Source organism: Adiantum capillus-veneris, chromosome 23 (assembly GCF_014529385.1).
Source record: "Adiantum capillus-veneris isolate H3 chromosome 23, ASM1452938v2, whole genome shotgun sequence".
In the NCBI taxonomy this organism is placed as follows: Eukaryota; Viridiplantae; Streptophyta; class Polypodiopsida; order Polypodiales; family Pteridaceae; genus Adiantum; species Adiantum capillus-veneris.
In genome coordinates this window covers 37,920,477-37,942,193 of record NC_140953.1, presented here as the reverse complement: position 1 = coordinate 37,942,193, position 21,717 = coordinate 37,920,477, and the positions used below count along the sequence as shown (strand labels likewise).

The 21,717-nt window shown below is 40.7% G+C and overlaps 1 protein-coding gene across 1 annotated transcript in view; it reads left to right on the top strand.

The window, feature by feature from the left end:
• Window positions 1-17,440: 17,440 nt before the first annotated feature.
• LOC147427660 (2-oxoglutarate (2OG) and Fe(II)-dependent oxygenase superfamily protein) overlaps window positions 17,441-21,717 on the top strand; it is a 49,885-nt gene continuing 45,608 nt past the window's right edge. The window contains exon 1 of the mRNA XM_086497410.1: window positions 17,441-17,841. Within this exon, the coding sequence (XP_086353536.1) occupies window positions 17,527-17,841 (315 nt within the window). The 5' untranslated portion in view covers window positions 17,441-17,526. The remainder of the gene's footprint in view (window positions 17,842-21,717) is intronic.

Below are 21,717 nucleotides of genomic sequence, written 5' to 3'. Positions count from 1 at the left end.
AAAGCCAACTCGGTCTACTGGTGATGTTCCTACCACTAGTAGTGCTCCAAAGAGAGCAAAATCCAGCAGTCAAAAATCAAGGAGACCTATATGTTTATCTCATGCCCTTGAGCGGTTTGAGCCAGGACTGTGTGTTAGTCACTGACTACGATGAGCCCACTTGTTACAAAGAAGCTATCAGATGGAAGATAGCATGAAGAGAGTCGCTGACTACGATGATCCCACTTGTTACAAAGAAGCTATCAGATGGAAGATAGCATGAAGAGAGAGCAAACTATCGCACCATATCCGTGCAACTATCGCATCATATCCGTGCACAAGATTTTCAGGAGAGACTATACCAAGTCTCCACCATACTCTTCTATGGCACTTGAGTAGTTCATGCAATATTTACTTATTTGATTTTTTGCATCAGTTTTCTAATTTGAAAATTTTAATTGTTTCTTTGCTTTTGTTTGTAGCTCATCAAGGTGGGATTTTTTTAATAAGGTACGTGAGAAAACACCATCTTCATTATGTTAGGGATCTCTTAAGTTTTACAAGGTAGTAATTTTTTAATACAAATTGATACAAAGTACTATGAAAGGCCAACAAAGATTGACTAGTTGCTTATCTTACATCACACAAGAGTTGCACTTGCAACTCCTCACCCTTTATAGCAAGATTTGATTTTGAGCATGGAAAATTTCATCAGCATACCAAGTTTGAAAATTTACAAAGTCAAGGTTTTCTTTGCATGTTCATGTTATTTTTCTTATTTCAAGTTTTACAAGTTACTAGCTGAGGATTTCTAGACTATGGTCGTGGATCACATCAAGTTTTGTTTTTGAATTGTGCAAGCTTGTTAAGCTAGGTGAGGTGGGGTTCACACAGATTCATGGTCAAGCATTTTTTGTTATGATCAATATTTGTTCAAGTTAAACTTTTCCATGCCCTTATTGCTCTAGAAGAAAATAATTTGCCCAATACAGCCACACGGAGAGAAATTTTAGGTTCATCCTTTGTGGTTTATGAATTTTTGGTAGCATTTTGATTCAGTAATACTCGTTTATCAAGTTATGATTTGCAAGTTAATGGATGAAAAAATTGTTTTGTTTGGTTTGTTTGAAGCAAGTGCAAATGGTTAGTAATTGATTGGTTTTGGACTGATTGATGTACTTTGGTTGCTATATTGCCACCTCTTTATGAGGATTTGCGTTTGGATTTGGAATGGTTAACATGTTTTTGTAATCTTGTTGTTCATCGTGACTTCAGTGTTACCTAAAAGGGCCCTTTAGCTTAAGGAGTGATTAAGCATGGACCAATAGGAAGAGGGTGGTTGCCACAACTATACCCTCTAAAAGGTAGGATAGTAGGGGGTATTGGGGTTTATTTGTTCCCTCATTATAGCTTTGTCCCCTAGAAAGAGAGAGAAGGGGGAACGGGGGGGAGAAATCCCTCTATTTTCATGGGCGTCCATAAAGTAACCCTAAAATTTCTTTTTTTTTTGAAAATTTCTAAATCTCACTTTCCACTCTTCAAAAGCTCTCCTAACCAAATACATGGTCAAAAAACTATTTTCTTTGACCAAAATCTGCATCTCTCAGCAGTACCCTCTATTCTACATCTTCTCTCTTCTCTCTCCCCTTCTCCCCCCTCCTTCCAAGGTTTTCATAGGTGCACCACTTGTCTCCCCCTTTCATCCACACCATCCCTTTGAAATACTTCTTCTCCCCTTGCTCCCCATTGAACCACTTCTCCCCCTTTGTGGAAGCTACATCCTCAAATCTGACTTTCCAATATTCAACCTCTTTAACAGGATATCTATGCATTTTATACTCATTGAATATCACTTGTAAGCTATAACCTTCCTTAAAATTTGGGTGCCAAAGACATCTCTCCATCTGCATCATAACCGATGAAGATCCACTTGTGTGATTTGGGATCTAGCTTCTTGCAAAGTTTTTTGGGAATGTGTGAGAATGCTTCAAAACCAAACACACGTGATCTATCATAAGTTGGCTTCTTGCCAGTTCACATCTCCTGTGGAATCTTGAAATTCAACGGAGTACTAGGCGATCTATTTACGATGTGTACATCTGTCATAACAGCCTCTCCCCAAAACTCAGGAGGTAAACTCGCCGTGGATAGCATGGTTGTGACTCTTTCTTGAATTGTGCGATTCGAACGCCTGACAATGCCATTTTGAGCAGGTGTGTATGGCCCTAAATCCCTCATATGCCACAAAAAATTATTGAACTCTGCAGACATAGACATACTGTCCACCATTGTCAGTTCGAAAAGCTTTCAGCTTTCTACCAGATTGCTTCTCAACCATGGCTTATAATTTTTGGAATGTAGCAAACACTGTGTCTTTCCTTGTCAAGAGGTAGACCCACACATTTCGAGTAGATTCATCTATCACTGTGAAGAAATATAGTTCTTCCCCTAGAGATTTGTGTGGCATAGGCCCACATAAATTGCTATGAACCAAATCTAGAGGGTTTCCCAACTCTCAATGTAAGGAGAAGGAAGTTTGTCTAGTTTTCTTGCCATAGGTACAATGCTCACATAAATTGAAATCAGAATAGTTCAACATAGGTAAGTAGCCCAAATGTTGAAGGATTTTCATTCCTTTTCTTGCTCGTATGGCCTAGCCGGCTATGCCACAACTCAGTAGAATGTTGCTCGGCTACATAGATAGAACTCTCTTTGACTGAAGAGACATATAAAGAGTACAATGAGCCAAATTTTTGACCTTTTATGAAAACCAAATTTTCCTTATGCACCATCCAAGAACCATTATCAAAAACATAGTATAGCCTAGAGCATCTAGTTGACCAACTAACACCAAACCCTTAATCAGTTTTGGAACATGTGTGACTCCACAAAGCATAAAGTCAATGCCATTCATCATGCATAACTTGTCATCTCCCATACCGCATATATCAAGCTGATAGGAATCTCCAAGCTTTGAGTGAACCATTCCCTATGAGGGGGAACATGGAAACTGGCACCTAAATCATGATCTAGTTTTGCGCATAACACTCATCAAGAGCCAATAACGCATTTGGACCAAATTGGAAGTGAAAATAAGCACATCCGATGGTGGCTGCTGCACGTCAGGAAAAACCTCTGGAGGTGGAGATTCAACAACATTGATCTCCTCTATCGTTACGCTGCTCTTTAGAGCATCAGACTTTACAATAGCTTTGCTCTTTTCACACTACAAAACATGACAATCTTTCTTTAAATGGCCTTTCTTATCGCAATGATAGCATTCTACATTTCTCAAATCATGATCTCAACTCTTGCTATGATTGTGGCAATCCTTACAATTCTGTGAATGACCACAATTGCGACTACGTCCACCTCTTTGTCTATGGTGATTATGGCCACTTGCCATATATGCATCTCCATGCCCACCACTATCGAGAGATTGACGTCTAATCTCTATAGTAAGCAATACACTAGGATGGAAGAACTCCAAGTTACTAATTGTAGTATTGAATGTATCCAAGAAGAAGGTAAAGAGCATAACAATAAAATGGCCTTCATTTCATCATCAAAATCCAACCTTTTTTATGTCAGCTAAGAAAACGTGTTATTGAACTCATTCAAGTGTGCATTAATATTGCTACCTTTTTTCATATTCAAACGCATAAGTTTCTTCATAAAAAAAACTTTGTTAGAAGCAGTCTTTCCATCCCAAGTTGCGCATAGAGAGTCCCAAAGCTCTCGTGATGTAGTCTTGTCCATAATCGTGAAGAATATGGTCTCGTTTCAAAGCGTGCCCATAGCATGGACATCCAACTCTTTCCAATGATTGTCGGTCTCTCTAGCTCTTTCAATGGCACTGCTAGGCCATTGTTGACCAAGACATCAAGCTTATATTGCTTCCAAATGGTAAAATTTGTGTTATCAAATTTCTTTGTGTAATAGTCTTCCCTTTCCAAAGCAATATTAGCAGCTATAATTCAAGAGAAAATGATCAAAGATTATGGAAAAAATGTTGGGAGAATTTTGACAGAGTTTCTCCTAGAATAGGAGCAAAAACTCAAGACAAAATGCGACCGAATCATTGGCTGTAAGCACTCAAATGGGCCAAGAACGCATATGGTCAACTTGCGGGAAAAATCCAAAGATGAGATTGCACTTCTCAAGAATGCCTTAAGCAAGCAGTTTTCCCTGAAGGATTTGGGTGATGCACATCATTTTCTTGGTATGCGCATCAAGAGAGATTGTAAGTGTGGAATACTTGAACTATCACAGGAAGAGTATCTTACAAGGTCTTGCAACGTTTTAACATGCAAGGGGGAAAGCATTGAGTACCCCAATGGATGCATATGTAAAACTTACCAAGAATGATTGCCCCAAATCAGATGTTGAAAAGGCAGAGATGAAAAAGGTGTCGTACTCTTTGGGAGTTGGCAGTCTCATGTTTGCCATGGTTAGCACATGACCAAATATTACATTTGCAATGGCAGTGGTCAGGATGTATATGGAAAATCCTGACAAAAAGCTTTGGGAAGCAGTGAAGCATATCTTGAGATACATCAAGGGTTCAATTAGCAAGTCCTTACGCTTTGAGAACATGATGCATCCATAGTTGGATACACTAATTTGGATTATGCGGGTTGTGTGGACATGAGGAGATCCTCATCTGGCTATGTTTCTTGTTTGCCAAAGCGACAATCTCTTGGAGATCATGTCTCCAAAATTGCACTTCGTCTTCCACCACTGAGGCTGAGTATGTTGCAGTTTCCAATGCCAGCAAGGAAGTTGTATGGTTATCTCGTCTAGTGGGAGACCTTGGTATACACCAGACTCCAATGTTACATTGTGACAGCCAGAGTGTGATTACGTTGGTAAAGATCCTCGTGTTCATCCCAAGTTGAAACACATCGAGGTCGGGTATCATGTGATACGGGATATTTTGGCTAGCAAATGCATTGAATTAGCCAAAGTTCACACGGATGACAACCCTGCATATGCTCTTACGAAGAGCTTAGCCACTGAGTGGTTTGCAATTGCAATGAGAGGATGGGCGTAGGATGAAGGCTCATGATGCTTCACATTGGTACAAGTTTGTACTAACATAGGCCACTTGGGCTACTATGACCTTCAAGTGGGAGATTGTAAGGGTGCAGGCCATATTGGGTGGGCGTCGCGGGTGCCGCCCATCTAACTTTAACCTTATTCCTTTGATCGAGTTAGTCTATAATCACTTTAATCAACTTCACTCATTCTCTTTTATTTTTCCCATACTTAAATGGTCAAATTAAGATGGGAAATACTTTTAGAAAGGCAGAAGCTAATTCTTAAGACATTACCTCTCCCTTGAATTCATAGTTGTTCTCGACTATAGAGTAGGGAAGATAAAGTCATAACTAGTTTTTTTACTTTGGGTAGAGGATCCCTTTTTACCCGTCCAAGTTTTTTCTAGAGTGGTGACTAATTACACTTGGTGTTTGGAAGACTTAGCTATCATAAGCGTGTCTTTACTTAGCCTTTCATATATTGTAGTAGCTTGGCAAAGTCTACTAGGTGCTTAAAAGACTATGCTGCCACAAGCATGCTGATTGTAAGCATACACTTATATAACTTATCAACATTAAAAAAAAAATATTACAATAAAAAAAAGACAAAATTATTTATATAAATTCATTTTTCATACCCGGTTCTTCCTTTTGACATGAGTCAAAGGTAAGCATTTACACGGTATCACATGAGTCTACTAGTGCTTGAGAGACTAGCTGCCGCAAGCATGTACTCATTGTATGCATACACTTATATAATTTATTAACGTTAAAAAGAAATCTTACAGTCAAAACAAGACAAAGTTCTTCAAAAAACATGTGTATTCATGCATGGTTCTTACAATGATATGAGTCATTGTAAGCATTTACAAGGTTTATATTATCCTTTAATAAGATGCCTTGCATCCACCTTGAATCTTCAAAAAGATAAAGATAATTCTTAAACATAATAAGATATTGTTGGATAGTATTACCACTTCTTGAAACCTTTCTTTCATGTCGTAGGATGCTCTTGGGCTGCAAGATCTCTTCTTGACCTTCAAACTTGGATGGATCTTTAGTTATTGGTTCTTTGGATAGCTCGCCCTTATAAGGCTTCAAAAGGCTTACATGAAAAGCATCATGAATGAGCCAAGTGTTAGGTAGCCTTAACTTGTAAGCCAATTCATTAATTGGCTTGATGATATGGAATGGGCCATAATATCTTTTTGCTAACTTAGCATAATATTTTTGATGACCAATTGGCGTTCTATGTCCCTTTGACTCCTATATGGGTGAGGCATGCCTTGAAAAACTTAGGCAATACCCAATCATTTTTCTTGAAGCTCAAGGATCTTTTGTGCTTATCAGTAGCAGCCTTTTGCTTCTGTTTTGTGATAAATATATCTTCCTTAATCTTTTCGTAAGTCTCTTTAAAATCTTTGCTATCCTCATCAGCTGTAGCAAATATCTTCCCAAGTGTCTTAATTATCAAATGCAGCTTGGGTCTTCCTTCAATTACATTGCCTTTCCTCTAAAAGTATGGAAAGTGTCATTGTACATATACTCTATCGAGGATAAATATTTTTCCCATTGATCTCTTTGATTCACCTCCATAACATAAGCTTAGAGTAGATCAATAATGGTCTAGTTTGTTATTTCACTTTGGCCATCTGTTTGTGGTTGATAGGCCAAGGAGAAATTCAACTTAGTACCCAAATATACAAAGAGTCCTTTTCAAAAGTTTATGGTCATTCTTAGATCTTTTTCGAATACTATGGATGTTGGTAATCCATGATACATAAAAACTTGTGAGATAAAGAAGGTTGCCATATGGTGTGCTTTAACAATCTTTTTAATTACATGCTTGCTTGCTAAACCAGTCTGCTATTGTTTATATTCTTGTATTCCCATGTATGGACTTTGGTGATCCAAAGATGAAATCCATGGATATACTCTCCCATGGGAAATCAGGTTTAGGCAACGGTTGAAGCAAGCCAAGCTACTTCCCTCTATCATACTTTGTCTTTTGACATACAATGCATTTGGCAACATAACCCGGTATGCATGCCTTCATTGTTGGCCAATAGAAGTACATTTCTACTTCCTTGAGAGTAGATTGAATCCCTCTATGTCCCACATATGGGGAAATATCAGATTCATACATAACTTTTTTACGTAAGCTATGTGTAATGCAAAACCTATTTCCATATAAAAGATAACCATTTTGCACATTGTATGGTTCCTCTTTCTTCCCTAGTGCAATAGCTAACATTACATCTTTGAAGTTTGGATCTGTAGCATACTCATATATCCTAGAAGATAGATCACTATGAGTAGCTATTGATACAACATTCACCTTTGGACTTCATGAAAGAGCATCGTCCACTTGGTTGTGCTTACTGGCTATGTGAGGAATATGAAAGTTAAATTGTGAAAGAGTGTTTCTGATCACTCAATTGAGTTTGCATGAGAAAGTACTTAAGACTTTGATGATCTTTGTGCAAAATAAATGGAGTGCTTAGGAGATAACTTTGCATGCTTCTAAGGCATGTAAAATAGCCAACAACTCTTTTTCATAGATGCCTATTTTCTCATTCAATCTCCTACTTTCATATGCTATGGCATGCCCTTCTTGAAGAAACTGTTGGGGTAAAGGCGTTGCGCCTTTGCCCGGGGTCGGACGTTCGGTGTTCGACCGCCCGTCCATCGTGTGTACATACCCTTATTCTTTCTATATGAAGAATAAGGAGCTCCTCACTCATTACTCCCTGAGGTTGCTCCACCCAATCTCGTGCTTCTCCCCTTCCCCGCACACATCGCACTGCACCACGCATCCCTGCACTCACAACAACACAGCTCCAAGGAAATATCCACAAGCATCAACTTAGACTTCAAAAGGTTTTGAAAGGTTCAGTCATATCAACACTGTTTAAAAGATTAACTGTGCTTTGAGATTTTCAAAAGATTCATTCTCTTTTGCAGTCCATACATATTTAACATCATTTTTAATTAAGTTATATAATGGCCCTGCTATGATTTAAATATTTTCAATGAAGTGTCTATAGTATATCCACATTCCTACAAAGCTTCTCAATTCATGTAGGCTATCCTTTTATTACCTCCAAGTTTTCAACGTCCATTTGGATCCCTACTTGGGATCACCTAGATATTGAACCTCTTTTAAGAAAAACTCACTCTTCTTTTGATTGATATAAAGCTTAATATCTCTCAAAACCTGAAATATTACTTGAAGATGCTGCTTGTGTTCTTCAATGGCCTTGGAGTAGATAAAAATATCGTCAAAGAACACTCCCCTGAAGCATCGATGGGATCTAAAGAGCATCTCCATCATTCAATAAAAGGTAGTTGATGCATTGGTAAGCCCAAAAGGGAGTACCAAGAATTCATATAGGCTAGATGTTATACAAAAGGTGGTCTTATGAATATTTTCAAGCACAATCCTTATTTGGTAATAACCACTTTTAAGAGCTTGATAGTCCACACATAATCTATAGGTACCATCCTTCTTTTGTACTAGTAGAACTGGTGAACAAAATGGAGAAGAACTAGTCCAGACCATCCCTCTTTCTACAATGTTCACTTGCCTCAGAATCTCCTCTTGTTTAGCCGTTGAGACTCAATAAGGATGCTTATTAGGAAGTGAACTACTACGTAGAAGTTCTATGGTATGATCATCTTTCCCTCTTTTGGAAGGTAGCTCCCTGGGACGTCATCCGTAAACACATCTTGAAATCATTTAGGAAAAGACAATTCTAACTCCTATTTAGTTTCACTTGTTAGGTGTTTAAGAACACATGCATCTTCTTTAGTATTTTTGACAAAAACCATGTAACAAGAAAGACAAATTTTCATTACTTTGTCAAAAGCTTGAGTATGTATAAGTGGTATGGTTCTACTCACACTATTTACATCAAGTGCACTATCCTTGCCTCTATAGGAAAATATGACTTTTTTTAAAAAGAAACTTCATAGCGGTAGCCATGCGATCAAATTATGGTGCCCCTAAGATAACATATTCGTGTTTGAGTGGGGAGATGATGAAATATTCTTTGTCGACACAACATTGCTTATGGAGCCTTAGCTTGCCAATCAATGGAGTGATTGAGGTCTCTGGCCCCCTTTGAAATCTTCATCTGCTTTCACCACATCCCCCATCTCAAATCCATGGATTCCTAGCTTAGTAACTAGCACAATAGAGATAAATTTGTGGGTGGAGCCGGGATAAAAAAGTATGAAAGCACCATGCTCTCTTACTTTTCCCTAAGCAGAAGAGAGTGGTGCTCCTTTGCAATAGCCTTTCTCTTTTAGAGATTCCACCATGGTAGCTCTAGGAGGGTCATTACGTTCACTTCTCTTATGACATACATGTGAATTATGTTCTTTCTCCCAACACTTGAAACCCTTGCTATCCTTACAATAACATTCTCTCTCTTCAAGTGAAAGTTTGTTTCTACCTTTGTAGCTTTTGTCCTTCACCTTTGCTTTGATGTTGTTGTTAATAGCCTTGGGGGAATTTTGTGTCGCGTTATTCTTCTCATTTTGCTTAGTCTGTTCCGTAGCTTTTGTAGTCTTGGGGCCCTTCTTATTCCATTGTCATAAATGAATCCTCGAGGCGACTATCATGTGATGTATAGTTATCGAGATAGTTTTGGGCCTTTGTGAATTGACATACTCACTCATCTCTTCGGCTTTTGTTCTGCAAAGTCTCTCTTCTTGTAGATAGTGGCTTTGAGATGTGACTCCCAAAGCTTATCTACAGATTTTTGAATAAAGTGCCATAACCATTCCATGAGAACTTTATTGTTGGCATCACTTGAGAGGAATTGCTTCAAAATAGCAATCCTGAAGGCCTTCCATGTCTTTGAAGCTTCTTCTTAGGCACATAGACTTGCCCACCATTGATGTGCTGACTTTTGGAAATGCATGGAGATGTTTTGGATCTTTGAAGATTCTAAAAGTTCTTCATCTGCAAAAGTCGTGTCAAATTGTTGGATAAAATCCAACACTTTATCAATTGCTCCAAAGGTTCCATCATAGGTAAGAAAAGTGATGTTCTTTCCTCCTTCCTTGAACTTTTTAAGCTTGCATGACTTCTTTTATGCCACATAGCTCCTCCGTTTACCTCTTCTCTTTGCTCTCTTAAGTGGCGAGTGTAACATTTAATGGTCTAGTAACATGTGTGTAGCGGAAAATAGCATGAACATAGTGAGCATTTCATTAGAATAGCTTCCTAATGAGAATAACAAGAGTGCTTGGGTGGAGAGAGCAACAAAAAGCATAACACCTAGTTAGATAGCATGAACAATACTTCAAAAGAGAGAGAAATTAAGCAATTGACAACAGTTGAGGACCGGATTTGCATGGAGCCGGTCCCCCCTCCAAAAGGCTTTGTATAATGGTTTCTCCCATCAAGAGAGACATTTTACAATACAATTCTTTGTGTTCCTTCTTCAATACTAGCTAGTGCAATGAAGATGGAAACTTCATGCACTAAGAAAAACACTTATCAAACACAACATCAATTCCCTCACGGTCTCAGACCGAAGACCTCACACACCTTCGAAGATGGTGAGAGCTAGCGGGGTATGAGAGTAGATTGAGAGGAAGAAGGAGTATTCTTACGAGAAAGATGTACATCTCCTCACATAATCACTCATATTAGCATAGCTTAGCTTATTAATTAGCATGGTAGAGGAGATGAGCATGCATTGAAGCTTGGATCTTGGTTGGATTTGCACCACAAAGCCAAGAGTTGTTGGTGTAGGCATCCCTTCTCACAAGCTTGGGGTAGGTGGTAAGCTTTCCATTAAAGCTTGAGAAGGAGAGAGAGTCTTCTTTGCTTCACACATGAGATTATGTGAGTGTGTGTGTGTGATAATGCCTTCCAAAAATCAGCCCCCTCTCTCTCTCTTGGTCGACCCCCCTTGCTAAATGCTCATGCTACAACACTGTTGGACCTCCCTAGGCCTAGCCAATGGAAATTAAGCAGCGTAAGTGATAGCCTTCTGACATGTGTCCCCCTTTCCCCTTTTGTGAGAGCTTTAGGTAATTATTTAATTCAACTAAACTCTCATTGGAACCCTTTGCCTCCTAGCCAATAGGAATCAGGCAAGCCATTGGGCTACTGAATGCTCATTCGACCCCTTGGGAGAGTGTCCAATAGTCTTCTAGAGAGCTTAATTCTTATTGGTTCTTTTATTAAGTGTTTTTAAATTAATTAAACTAAATTTACTCTAGCTTAATTCTCATTGGTCCACCTCCAAGGCCATCCAATAGGAATTGGGTACACCTTGTGGGCATCTGGGCTAGGGAGCTGACATGTGTCCCTCATTCCCTTTGTGTAAAGGGAGCTTGTGTGTGTGTGTGTGTGAGTTTCTTTCTCATCCCCTACTTGCAAGGCTCTCCCCCTCCTATGTAGGGATTATGAAGACACCTTTTGACACACACAAAGCATCCAATTCCCCTAATGTTTGACCTTTGGACACAACCTTTGAATTTTGGAACCTTAGCATTTTGAAAGTCTTAATGGGCTGAACCTTAGGGTCTTTTAAGCCCAGTGTTGCACATTGCTCTTTTGCAGATGCCCCCCCTTTGGATGCCTATTTTCCCTCCTTTGGATCCCTGTTGTGTCCGGTCTGCTAGCTTAACCAATATTCTAGGTTTCTCTCCCCTGGCACTTCCCCATATTAAATGATCAGTTTAACATGAGAAAATCATTTAGGAGAATTAGATATTGATTATTATAACAGCAATTCAATGCTCTCCTTTGTGAAAGATTATGACGACAAAGAGGAAGAAGAAGAAGAAGAAGGAGGAGGAGAGGATGATGACCGCTTTCTTCACTTCCTCCTTCTTGTGTTGTTTTCTCCCTTCTTGGGATTGGCAGTGGAGGGAGTGCTTAACGAGTTCCTCTTCTTCTTGGAAGGATTGGGCTATCGCCTTGCCCATCGTCTTCTTAGGGCTGCATCAGTTTTAGAGGTATTGAGAGTATCACTTTCATGCCTCTCCCTTGAAAGTTCCTGACATATGGACTCCTCTTGAACAATTTGCCTTGGAGGTCCTCCTCATACTTCCTCGTCATTACGCAAAGAGACTCCTCTTTTGGAGGTCTCACTAGCAGGCCCCATAGGAGCTCTTTCTTCTTGGGTACTTGGAGAAACTTGAAGAGCTTTAATTCCGCTTTGAATCTCCGCTTACAAAGTAGGGTTTCACATAGCTTCTTGAAGCTTGCGAATAAGATAGTTGACAGCTATTCGACCATCCTCAATGGTTACAACATGTGCTAGATCCAAGTTGTCAATATTAATCATATTCTCTTGATTATGTTGTGCCATAATTAGAGTTCCTTTTATGTGTATGCTAACTCTTTCCTTGGCACTTTCAGAACTTTAGTTGCTACTCCTCTAAACCCTTGAAAATAAGCACCCAAGTAACTACACCCGTGGTTAAGAATATTGTTAATTGCAAAGAGTAGTGGGGTGGGTTTAAGAGTGCCATCTTGAGACCAATTTCTATCGAGTGCCTAGTAGCTCAATAATGGTTAAGCCATAGGCAAATCTAAAAAGAGTCCATTATTAAGACCATAGTTCTCGGTGGTGTCTCCCATACGTTGCAAGCAAACATGCCATCCAAAATAATAAAGCCCAACCCACTTTACCCTATTGCAATGAGCAACGCCAACCTTTCATATATTACTCAAGGACCTCTCTTCTTGGGCAAGAAAAGAGAAACCTTAGCTCTAATACCAATGTCAATGAATCTAGTATTTTCTTTGAATCAAAGTAGAAATAGATTATAAAAGATGAGTTTTCCCTTAAGAGGATTATTTATAGGAGAATTAGAAATTGTGCCGGGCTGATTTCATTGCACATTTATACACATTTTAACATTAAATCATACAAATAAATTGAAGAGAATAATACAATTAAGATTGACAACTTGTCGAGGATCGAATTTTTGTGGAGCAATCCCCCCTCCCAAAGGACTTTGTATTTTAATTATCTCTCAAAGAGAGTTTTGGTTACAACACAATCTTGTGCTCTTGCGGAGCTTTCATTGAACCAAGAAGATGGTGAACTTCATGATTCCATAGTGTAACCCTTCTTCCTATGTCCTAAACACCCTAGCGGGGAGAACAAACTGCAGGGTAAGAGATAGATGAGGGGGACGTATTTCAGAAGCAAAGAATCAATAATGTCTAGTATGCTTACTCCATGAGCAATCTTTGATCGTAGCTTGAATAATAGATAAGAAGAAGAAGAAGAAGAAGATCTTTCATGCATTCACTTACTTGCTTGGATTTGCATCCATAGCCAAGTGCTCGAGCATAAGAACTAACTCTTGAGCTTATGTGTGTGTGTGTGTGTGTGTGTGAGAGAGAGAGAGAGAGAGAGAGAGAGAGAGAGAGAGAGAGAGATTTTGCTTTTCCACAACGAGAACTTTAAAAGAAAGAAGAGAAAGAGCATGCAAATTTTTCCATGAGCTCCCATGTGTGTGTGTGTGTGAGTGTGTGTGTGTGTGTGTGTGTGTGAGAGAGAGAGAGAGAGAGAGAGAGAGAGAGAGAGAGAGAGAGAGAGAGAGATTTTTCTTTGCCACAATGAGAACTTAAAAAAAAAGAGAAGAGCATGCAAAATTTTCCATGAGCTCCCTCTTTTGTTCTCTTGCTCACTTGCTAAAAATCTCAAAATGGAATGCTCACTACTTAGACTAACAAAAATTGAACACTTTAAAATGCAACTAGATGCATATGCTAGAACATGTACTCTTTCTTGCTTGCTAATCTTGAACCAAATAGTCCCCTCTTCCTTTTGACTTATCTTTGGCAAGACTACACTCACACACTCTTGCTAAGTTCACATAAAGCACATGCAAGCTACTTGGGACGTGTGACCTAGCCAAACTTAGAAGAGAAGGACTAGGGTCAACTTTCTTATGAAGGAAGGGTTGATCTAAACTTAAACTTTAGCCTTTCCCTTTTATTGATTAAAAACCCTAGTCTCACCTTCAATTCTACTAGCTACGTGCAAGACCTTTGCACTATCCTTTGGAGGCTCTATGAAGCTGACCCGGGCTAAAACCTACTTGCTAATTTATGACCTGCTAAAGTAGAATGGACTCTTGTAAAATCTAAACTCACCCGTGGGCTTTAGAACTTCACCTCTTGTACAAAACCTTAACACATTGCTTTGTAGACCCCACGAAACTGGTCTCAAAAACTGCTAAATCTAGACTATCTCTCCGGCAAGTTAAAATCAACCCTAAGGCTTCTTAGAATTCATACTTGGAGCCTAATGAGTAAATTTAATTACTTCAAATTTACTCATCTAGTTTTTATTTTTTGACTTTTATAATTGCTCTAATTGATCTCTTGTTTTCTATATCTTTGATCAGGGCTGCTCGAGATAGATTTATCCTCCCTTGACCTGTACCTTTGACCGAGATAACTAAACATCGATTACCCTTACTCTTTTATAGACTTGTCTCCTATGGTCCCAAGCCTTTGATCGAGGTGGTCTATAAGCACTTTAATCAACTTTACTTGTTCTCTTTTATTTTTTTTTAGACTTAAATGGCAAATTAAGATGGGAAATACTTTTTGAAAGGTAGAATTTAATTTTCATGACAGATAATGCTAATTATAATCCAAAGAAGCTAATAGAAGAATATAGTCTATGGCCAGGAATGGTTATTTGAACAAACAGAATTTGATGCTTGAGAGTGATCTCGCTTCCTTGTAGGTGTCTACAATCGCCCTCCATAGATTTTGTAGTTTACGTCACTAGAGATTGATGTAGCAACCTATCAAATAAGAGATGATCAACCAACAAGGGCTATCCTACATCTGAAGTTCTAGTGCATAGAACGTTCAATTTTCTTATATAGTAGCCATTTTTGCAAGGATGCTGCACCTCGATGCATTCCGATGAGAACTAGTATTTCGATGAATAATTTTTGGACTCACCACTAGTGAATGTATTGTTCATTGTATTTGTCCACCCTAATAACATCATTGCTTGTATAAGATGTTGCCTAATACTTTGGTATTTGATCTACAAGATAAGGGCATAGAAAAAGTTTCTTTAAGTGCTTCGGGTTCCCCCAATCTAAGGTTGTTAGAGAAAAATTTCCCTTTGGACTTCTCAAGCTTGGAACATTGTCAATGACTAATTGGTTGAAGGAGCGTCCATGGTCACTTGAAGTTGTCACTTGAAGGCGTGTTTTGATAGGTGCCTCTTCTCGGATCATTTATCCACACACCCAACTTGTATGCCTCTTCCTTAATCAAGTTTGGATTATTATCGATGATCAACTCGCTGCAAGAGTGTCCATGGTTATTGTCAATCCCGACTTGAAGGCTTGTTTTGACAAGTTTCTCTTCATGAATTGTTTTCACTGTGCGAAACCGATATGTTCATTGTCCACCATGTCAAGTTTCCGGTTGTTCGCATAATGCATGATCTGCGAGCTTCTAACAACTGCAAATAATTAACAATGCATAAAGTTGATAATTGTATCATGCATGATCTGCGAGCTTTTGATTGCCTGCAGACAACCAATAATGCTCAACATGGTTAGTGTAAGTGCGCTAAGAGCAATCATAACAATCCTAACCATCTCAATTGAGAAGGCTAAAAAAAGCAACTAATCCTCTCATAAATGGAAAAAAAGAGCATGCATGAGGGGTTGATGGTGTGTGACCACTCCCTACGAAGCTCAATTAGTGGGCTTCTGTTAAGGCGGTTACGCCGCTAGCGGAAGCTAAATAGCGAGAACTCAACCAACAACAGAATTTGTCAGACGAGGACGGAGCTTGACCTGCAGGCGCATGGAAACAACTAGGTGGGTGTCAAATCACCTACTCGACCTTCTAATGACAATCACTACTAAGAAAATCAAATCTAAGTTCTAAAATACGCAAGTGACTGAAATCCGTACTACGAACGAATGCTATACGAAACAGGATCTAGAATCATTGAATCGATCTCAAACTCAAGGGGAAGTCTATACATTAGGTAAGAACAACACCCTAAAGACTTGAACTGCAAAATCAACCTATAATCACTCCGTGCGGTAAACGCGTATGAAGACAGGTCGAAAAATACAAGTGATCGAAACTTGACCCCAATGGTACCAATGTGTAGCTCTACTCGTTGTGGTTTTATAGATATGCTGCACGCTCCATTCCGACACACGAGTTGGAAGAAAACTCACACCGAAGCTCGTAGGAACTTACCACACATAGAAGCCGATAGCGCGCACTCTTGGTATCTGTGCGTAGCTCTCGCCGTTGCTAACACAATGGCGGTGTCGCTTCTCCAATGGCGGCTCCGTAGCTCGCGTAGCAAGTAGATAAGACTCTCTCTCTCTCTCTCTCTCTCTCTCTCTCTCTCTCTCAGACACAGTCACGGCGCTCCAAAAACTCACTTTGATTAAAATAAAACCCTCCTTTAGGTTACAAAACTTTGGCTTATATACCTCAGCCTTGGAGGTGAGAACATCTCTAACTAATTACATCAGCAAGTGAAATTACTTCGGAATTACAAGCTGGAAACTCAATTGAGTCCCGTTACTTAATGAATGGCTCCAATCAAAATCAATGTCGGAAAGACATTTATTACAATCAATGGTTACAAAAATGATGAGTGTGAGCAAAAATGTGGGTGTGATCCTCTGCTGGCTCAACAGCTTCCCTTGCTATTTCAAGAAAGCAAAATCACCAAATTGTCTCATAAATTGGTGGAAATTCCCCCTAAAAAATTAAGAATATTCAAGGTATTTCGCCAAAATACCCTTTGGGCTCATAGATGAAACACATTTGTCTTCTTGGCTGACTCGAGAGTATGAACGCGACATACGAACTGCTTGGAACCATCTTTGGATGACCAAGAAGGATACAGTGGACGCTTATTTGTGAGAGATTCTGGAGCTCTTTTCTACCCGCCTCTTCATTTAAGAAGATCTCGTTCAAAGAACAGATTGAACGGTTTACCTTGGGTCTTCCTACAGAGATCCGAGATCATTGCTTAGAACAAAAGTCAGCTTCCATTCAAGAGTTGATGAGTCATGCGAAACGAAGTTTGTAAGTCAATTTTGCAAGATGTTTGTCTAATGAAAGACATATGTTAGAGTGTGTAGCTATGCTCTTGGAATTGTTCTTTTTGAGGGCGCATGGGCAGGAGTTGGCATGAGTAGGGGCGACGCAATCGTCTCCACAACAAGAGGGTGGAGGGAATGCGTGCGTAGGCACGGGGAGCTTGGGTTTTTTCAATGAAAAGAATTGAGGCGCGCTTTGTCCGGCATGCGCCTTCATGGCTTAGCCTAACTCCTTGAGAGTCGTGAGCATGGACCGGTGAGGGTTCGCATCTAGGCACCCGAGTTTTAAGAAATGACGATCTTAAGTTCAAAAATTGTCGTTTAAATTGTGAATCTGAAGAAAACACTTAATTTGATCGATCAAAGGCCCCCCTCGCGCACACACAGACACAGAGCTACGTTCTTCTGCTCAATGCCAACAGACACAGAGGTAAAAAATGAGCGGACAATGGAGCTTCCAGTTATTGACCTGGAGCCCTATCTGAGATGCAGCGGGCGTCTTGATCGAGCAGGGGACGATGCTGCTGCTACAAACTTTTCTCCTGACGAACAGAAGCTCCTTTGCCAGAAGGTTGCTTCTTCCTTTCGAGATATGGGTGCCCTCATTGTTCGAGATCCTAGGTGTTTGGCCCAGGACAATGATCGCTTCCTTGACATGATGGAGGAGTTCTTTCAGAAATCTGATGAGTTTAAACTGAGGCAAGAACGCCCCTCTCTGCACTATCAGGCATGTGCCTATTTCTCTCCTTAATGCGCGATTCAGACCGCATATGTACATTTGCCTTGGTTTTGTACTTTCAATGTGTAAGTCCTTCACAATGTTCATGCTATCTTTTTGATGTACCTTGGCCGATAATAACATGGAAGAGGGAACAGAGACGGCAAAATTCAGGGAACAAGATAAAAATGGCAAAACTTTAAAAAAATATAATATTTTTTGAACTCTACATCATAGAGAGACTGCCACATGGAAAGAACAGCACTGCGTGCACAAAATTATAGGTAGTAAACACAAGTTATATTTAGCGAATTACGCCAATCAAAATGAATGGTGTGATGATGTATACAACACAATAGTACACATCTGAATTCGTGCTCCAAATGACAACTAACCAAAAATCCCAAGTAGATGGACAAATGATAATGTGCGCACACTATGAGAAGGAGGAATATGAGTAGGGACATCGTGAAACTAGAATATCACCAAGCTTCTTTTAGCTAGTTGTCTGGTGTGTCTCTCTTGCCTCCAATCCTCATGTGTCAACCATAGCATGATCCACGCCAACAATGCCACCAAACTGCAATTTAGTGTGGCTCTCAATCTGCATGAGTTGGTAGAAAAGATCTGCCAAGATTGAGGGATAAGGCCAAAATGACGAGAGAGAGAGAGAGAGAGAGAGAGAGAGAGAGAGAGAGATGAAATGAAATGAAATGATATATTAACGTCTAGAAAAGGCCAAAATGACCTATGAGACCAAACTGATTACAATGGTGAGTCTAGTACCAAGTTTGGGTACAAACAAAGAAAACTACAAACTAGAAACTGCGATAGGAGTGCTACCGACTCTATGGGTGGCTGGTAAGCTGAGCAATGGTATAATGCCACAAAGGTACAAAGTGGGATAAGTGTCACCATGATACAATATAGCAGTAGCATGAAGCCTATCCTGATCAACACTGTGGGTGTCGTGCTAGAATCCTGTGGATCCTCTACCGCAATCTCCGTCGGTGCTGCGTGGCTCCCCTCCTCAGTCGTGGTCGTCTCGATCTCCCCAACTCTATAGCTCGGTCAATGAGAGTACCGCTGGTGTGTGTATGGGTGGGAACCGAGCTCTGCGGTGGTGGTGGCTCCTTTGCCTTTGTGGTGCTCGGACTGAAGAAATCTGAGATGCGTCTCTGGGACTCTCTCTGTCTATGCCCTCTCAATAGAGAGTCTCTATGTCTCTGTATCTCAAGTAGAAATAATCCGAGACATCTCTGATCCTGATATCTCATGACTCTATCTAACGAGTCAAAACCATCTCTGAATAAACAGTGAAAGCGTCCCCGAATCTCATAATAGACTGTGTAGTGACATATGAAGTGAAACTCTTGTCCCTGGCTCTGCATGGCATAACTGACATATCCTCCTGTCTGCTTGTATGCCTCTGAATCTACCCGTCTCAATCCCAAACTGGCGTGAAGATGTGCGTATCTGGCCTATAGCACAACGTAACCCATGAGATAGATGTGTGTCCATGTATCTGGGCTGTGTGACAAATCCGTCTGTTGTGAGTTGGAGAAGATGCTCTCTATAGAAAGCCCTCTTCGTACCCAACTCCCGTGGTGGGTCTATCCATGTCCTCCTGGTATCAAGTTGGATAAGATCCTGCCGAATGAGTCTAGTAATCTCCATCCGTGTAAGAGCCAAAGATGGTGCATCAAGAGAATACTGGAAAGGGGGCAGCCTGTCCATGCTGAAACCATGCCTCTGAAACCATGAGCTCATCTGTGCATACCAACATGATGTATCTCCTTGTAATGCCGGCTGTATGGATGACTCAAGAGCAAGCCTAGCATACCTGTCCCTTGTGGTGTCCCATAAGCTGCGTACAAATGATACTGATCTGGTAAGTGCCTCAATCTCCATAGGTGGGGCAGCCAGCTCCGCTCGTATGATGTCATGTGGAACTGAGGTCTTGGCTCTAATCAGCCTAGAAATCATAGGTACCAAGGGCCTCTCCATATTACTCCAGCTAGCACTGTCAACAGATGGTCCCCGAACCTGAACCTCGTAGTGCATAACTGAAGCGACCAAAGTGTCGAAGAGCCAGAGCTTTGTTTGAGGTTCCTGGAACTGAACCTGCGAACAAATCCTCTCTAAACCGCCTAGGGCTGCATAGGCACGAGTCAATCTAGTGTCTGCTACCACTTTCTGTCAAGTGACACATCCAACCCTATGTGTCAGTGGACAAGCTACAGCATGACCAGGGTTCGGTTCAGTCAAGTTAGTCTAGAATAGGAAGTGATCTGGCACTTTTGTGAGTCTATTTGCAGACCGTGCATGACCAGTCACTTAGATTAGATGCATATCCTCCGATTGCACACAGCATGATCATCAGAATCCCCATCAAAATCCATCAGAATCCATCAAGGGAATTTGCCAGTGCATTAAACCTATTTCCCCTATTTTTGACATTTTTCACTTATTTATTAAGTGACTTTTGTTGGGAACTAGGTAGGGCAATTTTGCTAAGATAATATATAAGCAACCTAGCACTAGCACTATCTGGCAGAAGAAGAAGGAGAGCATCAGGCCTCTGGAGACCCTTCTCAGCAAGACGACCCCCCCCCCCCCCCCCCCCCCAACCAACGTGGCTCTTTTGGAGTCCATAAGGCCAGCGTTTTTCAGCCCTGCCATCAGCGTTTTCAGCCCCTTGCATAGGCGATTCTGCACCAGCACTTCAGCCCTGCAGATAGCGTTTTGTAGCAGCAACAGCCAGCCAGATCTAGCGTTTTTCGCAGCCTCAGATCCAGCGATTTTCAGCAGCCAGCAAGTAGCATTTTTGCATCATAGCTGCAGGCCTACAACTTGGCGTTTTGACCAGCAGTAGCCAGCGTTTTGAACAGCTATAACCAGCGTTTTTAGGCTGCCATATTCAGCGCTTTGCATCAGCAGATTTCAGCACTCTTAGCGTTTTTGGACAGCAGAGCAAGAAGCATTTTCAGCGAACACTTTAGCAAGCCAAACAGTAGTAGATCAGCCCCACAACTTCGACCCCTTGTAGATTCATCAAGCACTCAGTTTTGTGCTATAGTCTCGTCCTCGTCGTCCACACCGTCGGCCTCGACTTAGCCCCATTAGATTTGCATTAGCATCTTGTACCAGATTGTGCAATCAATAGTAGACCACTCTTGCCATCGAGAGTGGGGCCCTTGGAGGAGGGGTTTACAACTCCTTGGTGTTGTATTCTCTTCTCTCTCTATCTCTCAGTCTCATGCACCTTCACGCACAGTGTCCATTCACTTTGTTTGTGTCCATTGCACTCTCTCATTAAAGAACAAAAGGCTCTCTCTTCAGGACCCTTGAGCACAGTTCGGAGCACTCGTCTCGAGCAAAGTTCAACATTCACTTCTGCTGCACTTTACATTGGTATCAGAGGTTTGGCTGTAAGGTGCAGCGGAAGTGGATGTTGAACTTTGCTCAAGATGAGTGATCCGATCTGTGCTCAAGGTTCCGTTTATTCTTATGGAAGGGAGAGCCTTCCGTTCTTAATGAGAGAATGTAATGGACACAAACAAAATGAATGGACACTGTGCGTGAAAGTGTATGAGATTGAGAGATAGAGAGAGAAGAGAAATATGACACCAGAGACGTTGTAAAACCCTCCTCCGAAGGCCCACTCTCGTTGGCGAGAGTGGTCTACTATTGATTGCACAAACTTGTACAAGTGGATGACCGAGAACTGATGCAAGTCTAGGCTATGTCGAGGTCGACGACGGGGATGACAAGGCAGACTCTATGGCTGAAAACCGATGCCCTTTATCTGCTGTCCAAAAACGCCAATGGGCTGATATATGCTGAAAACCAAAAATGCTGGTTTGGGCTAAATCCTGCTGGCTG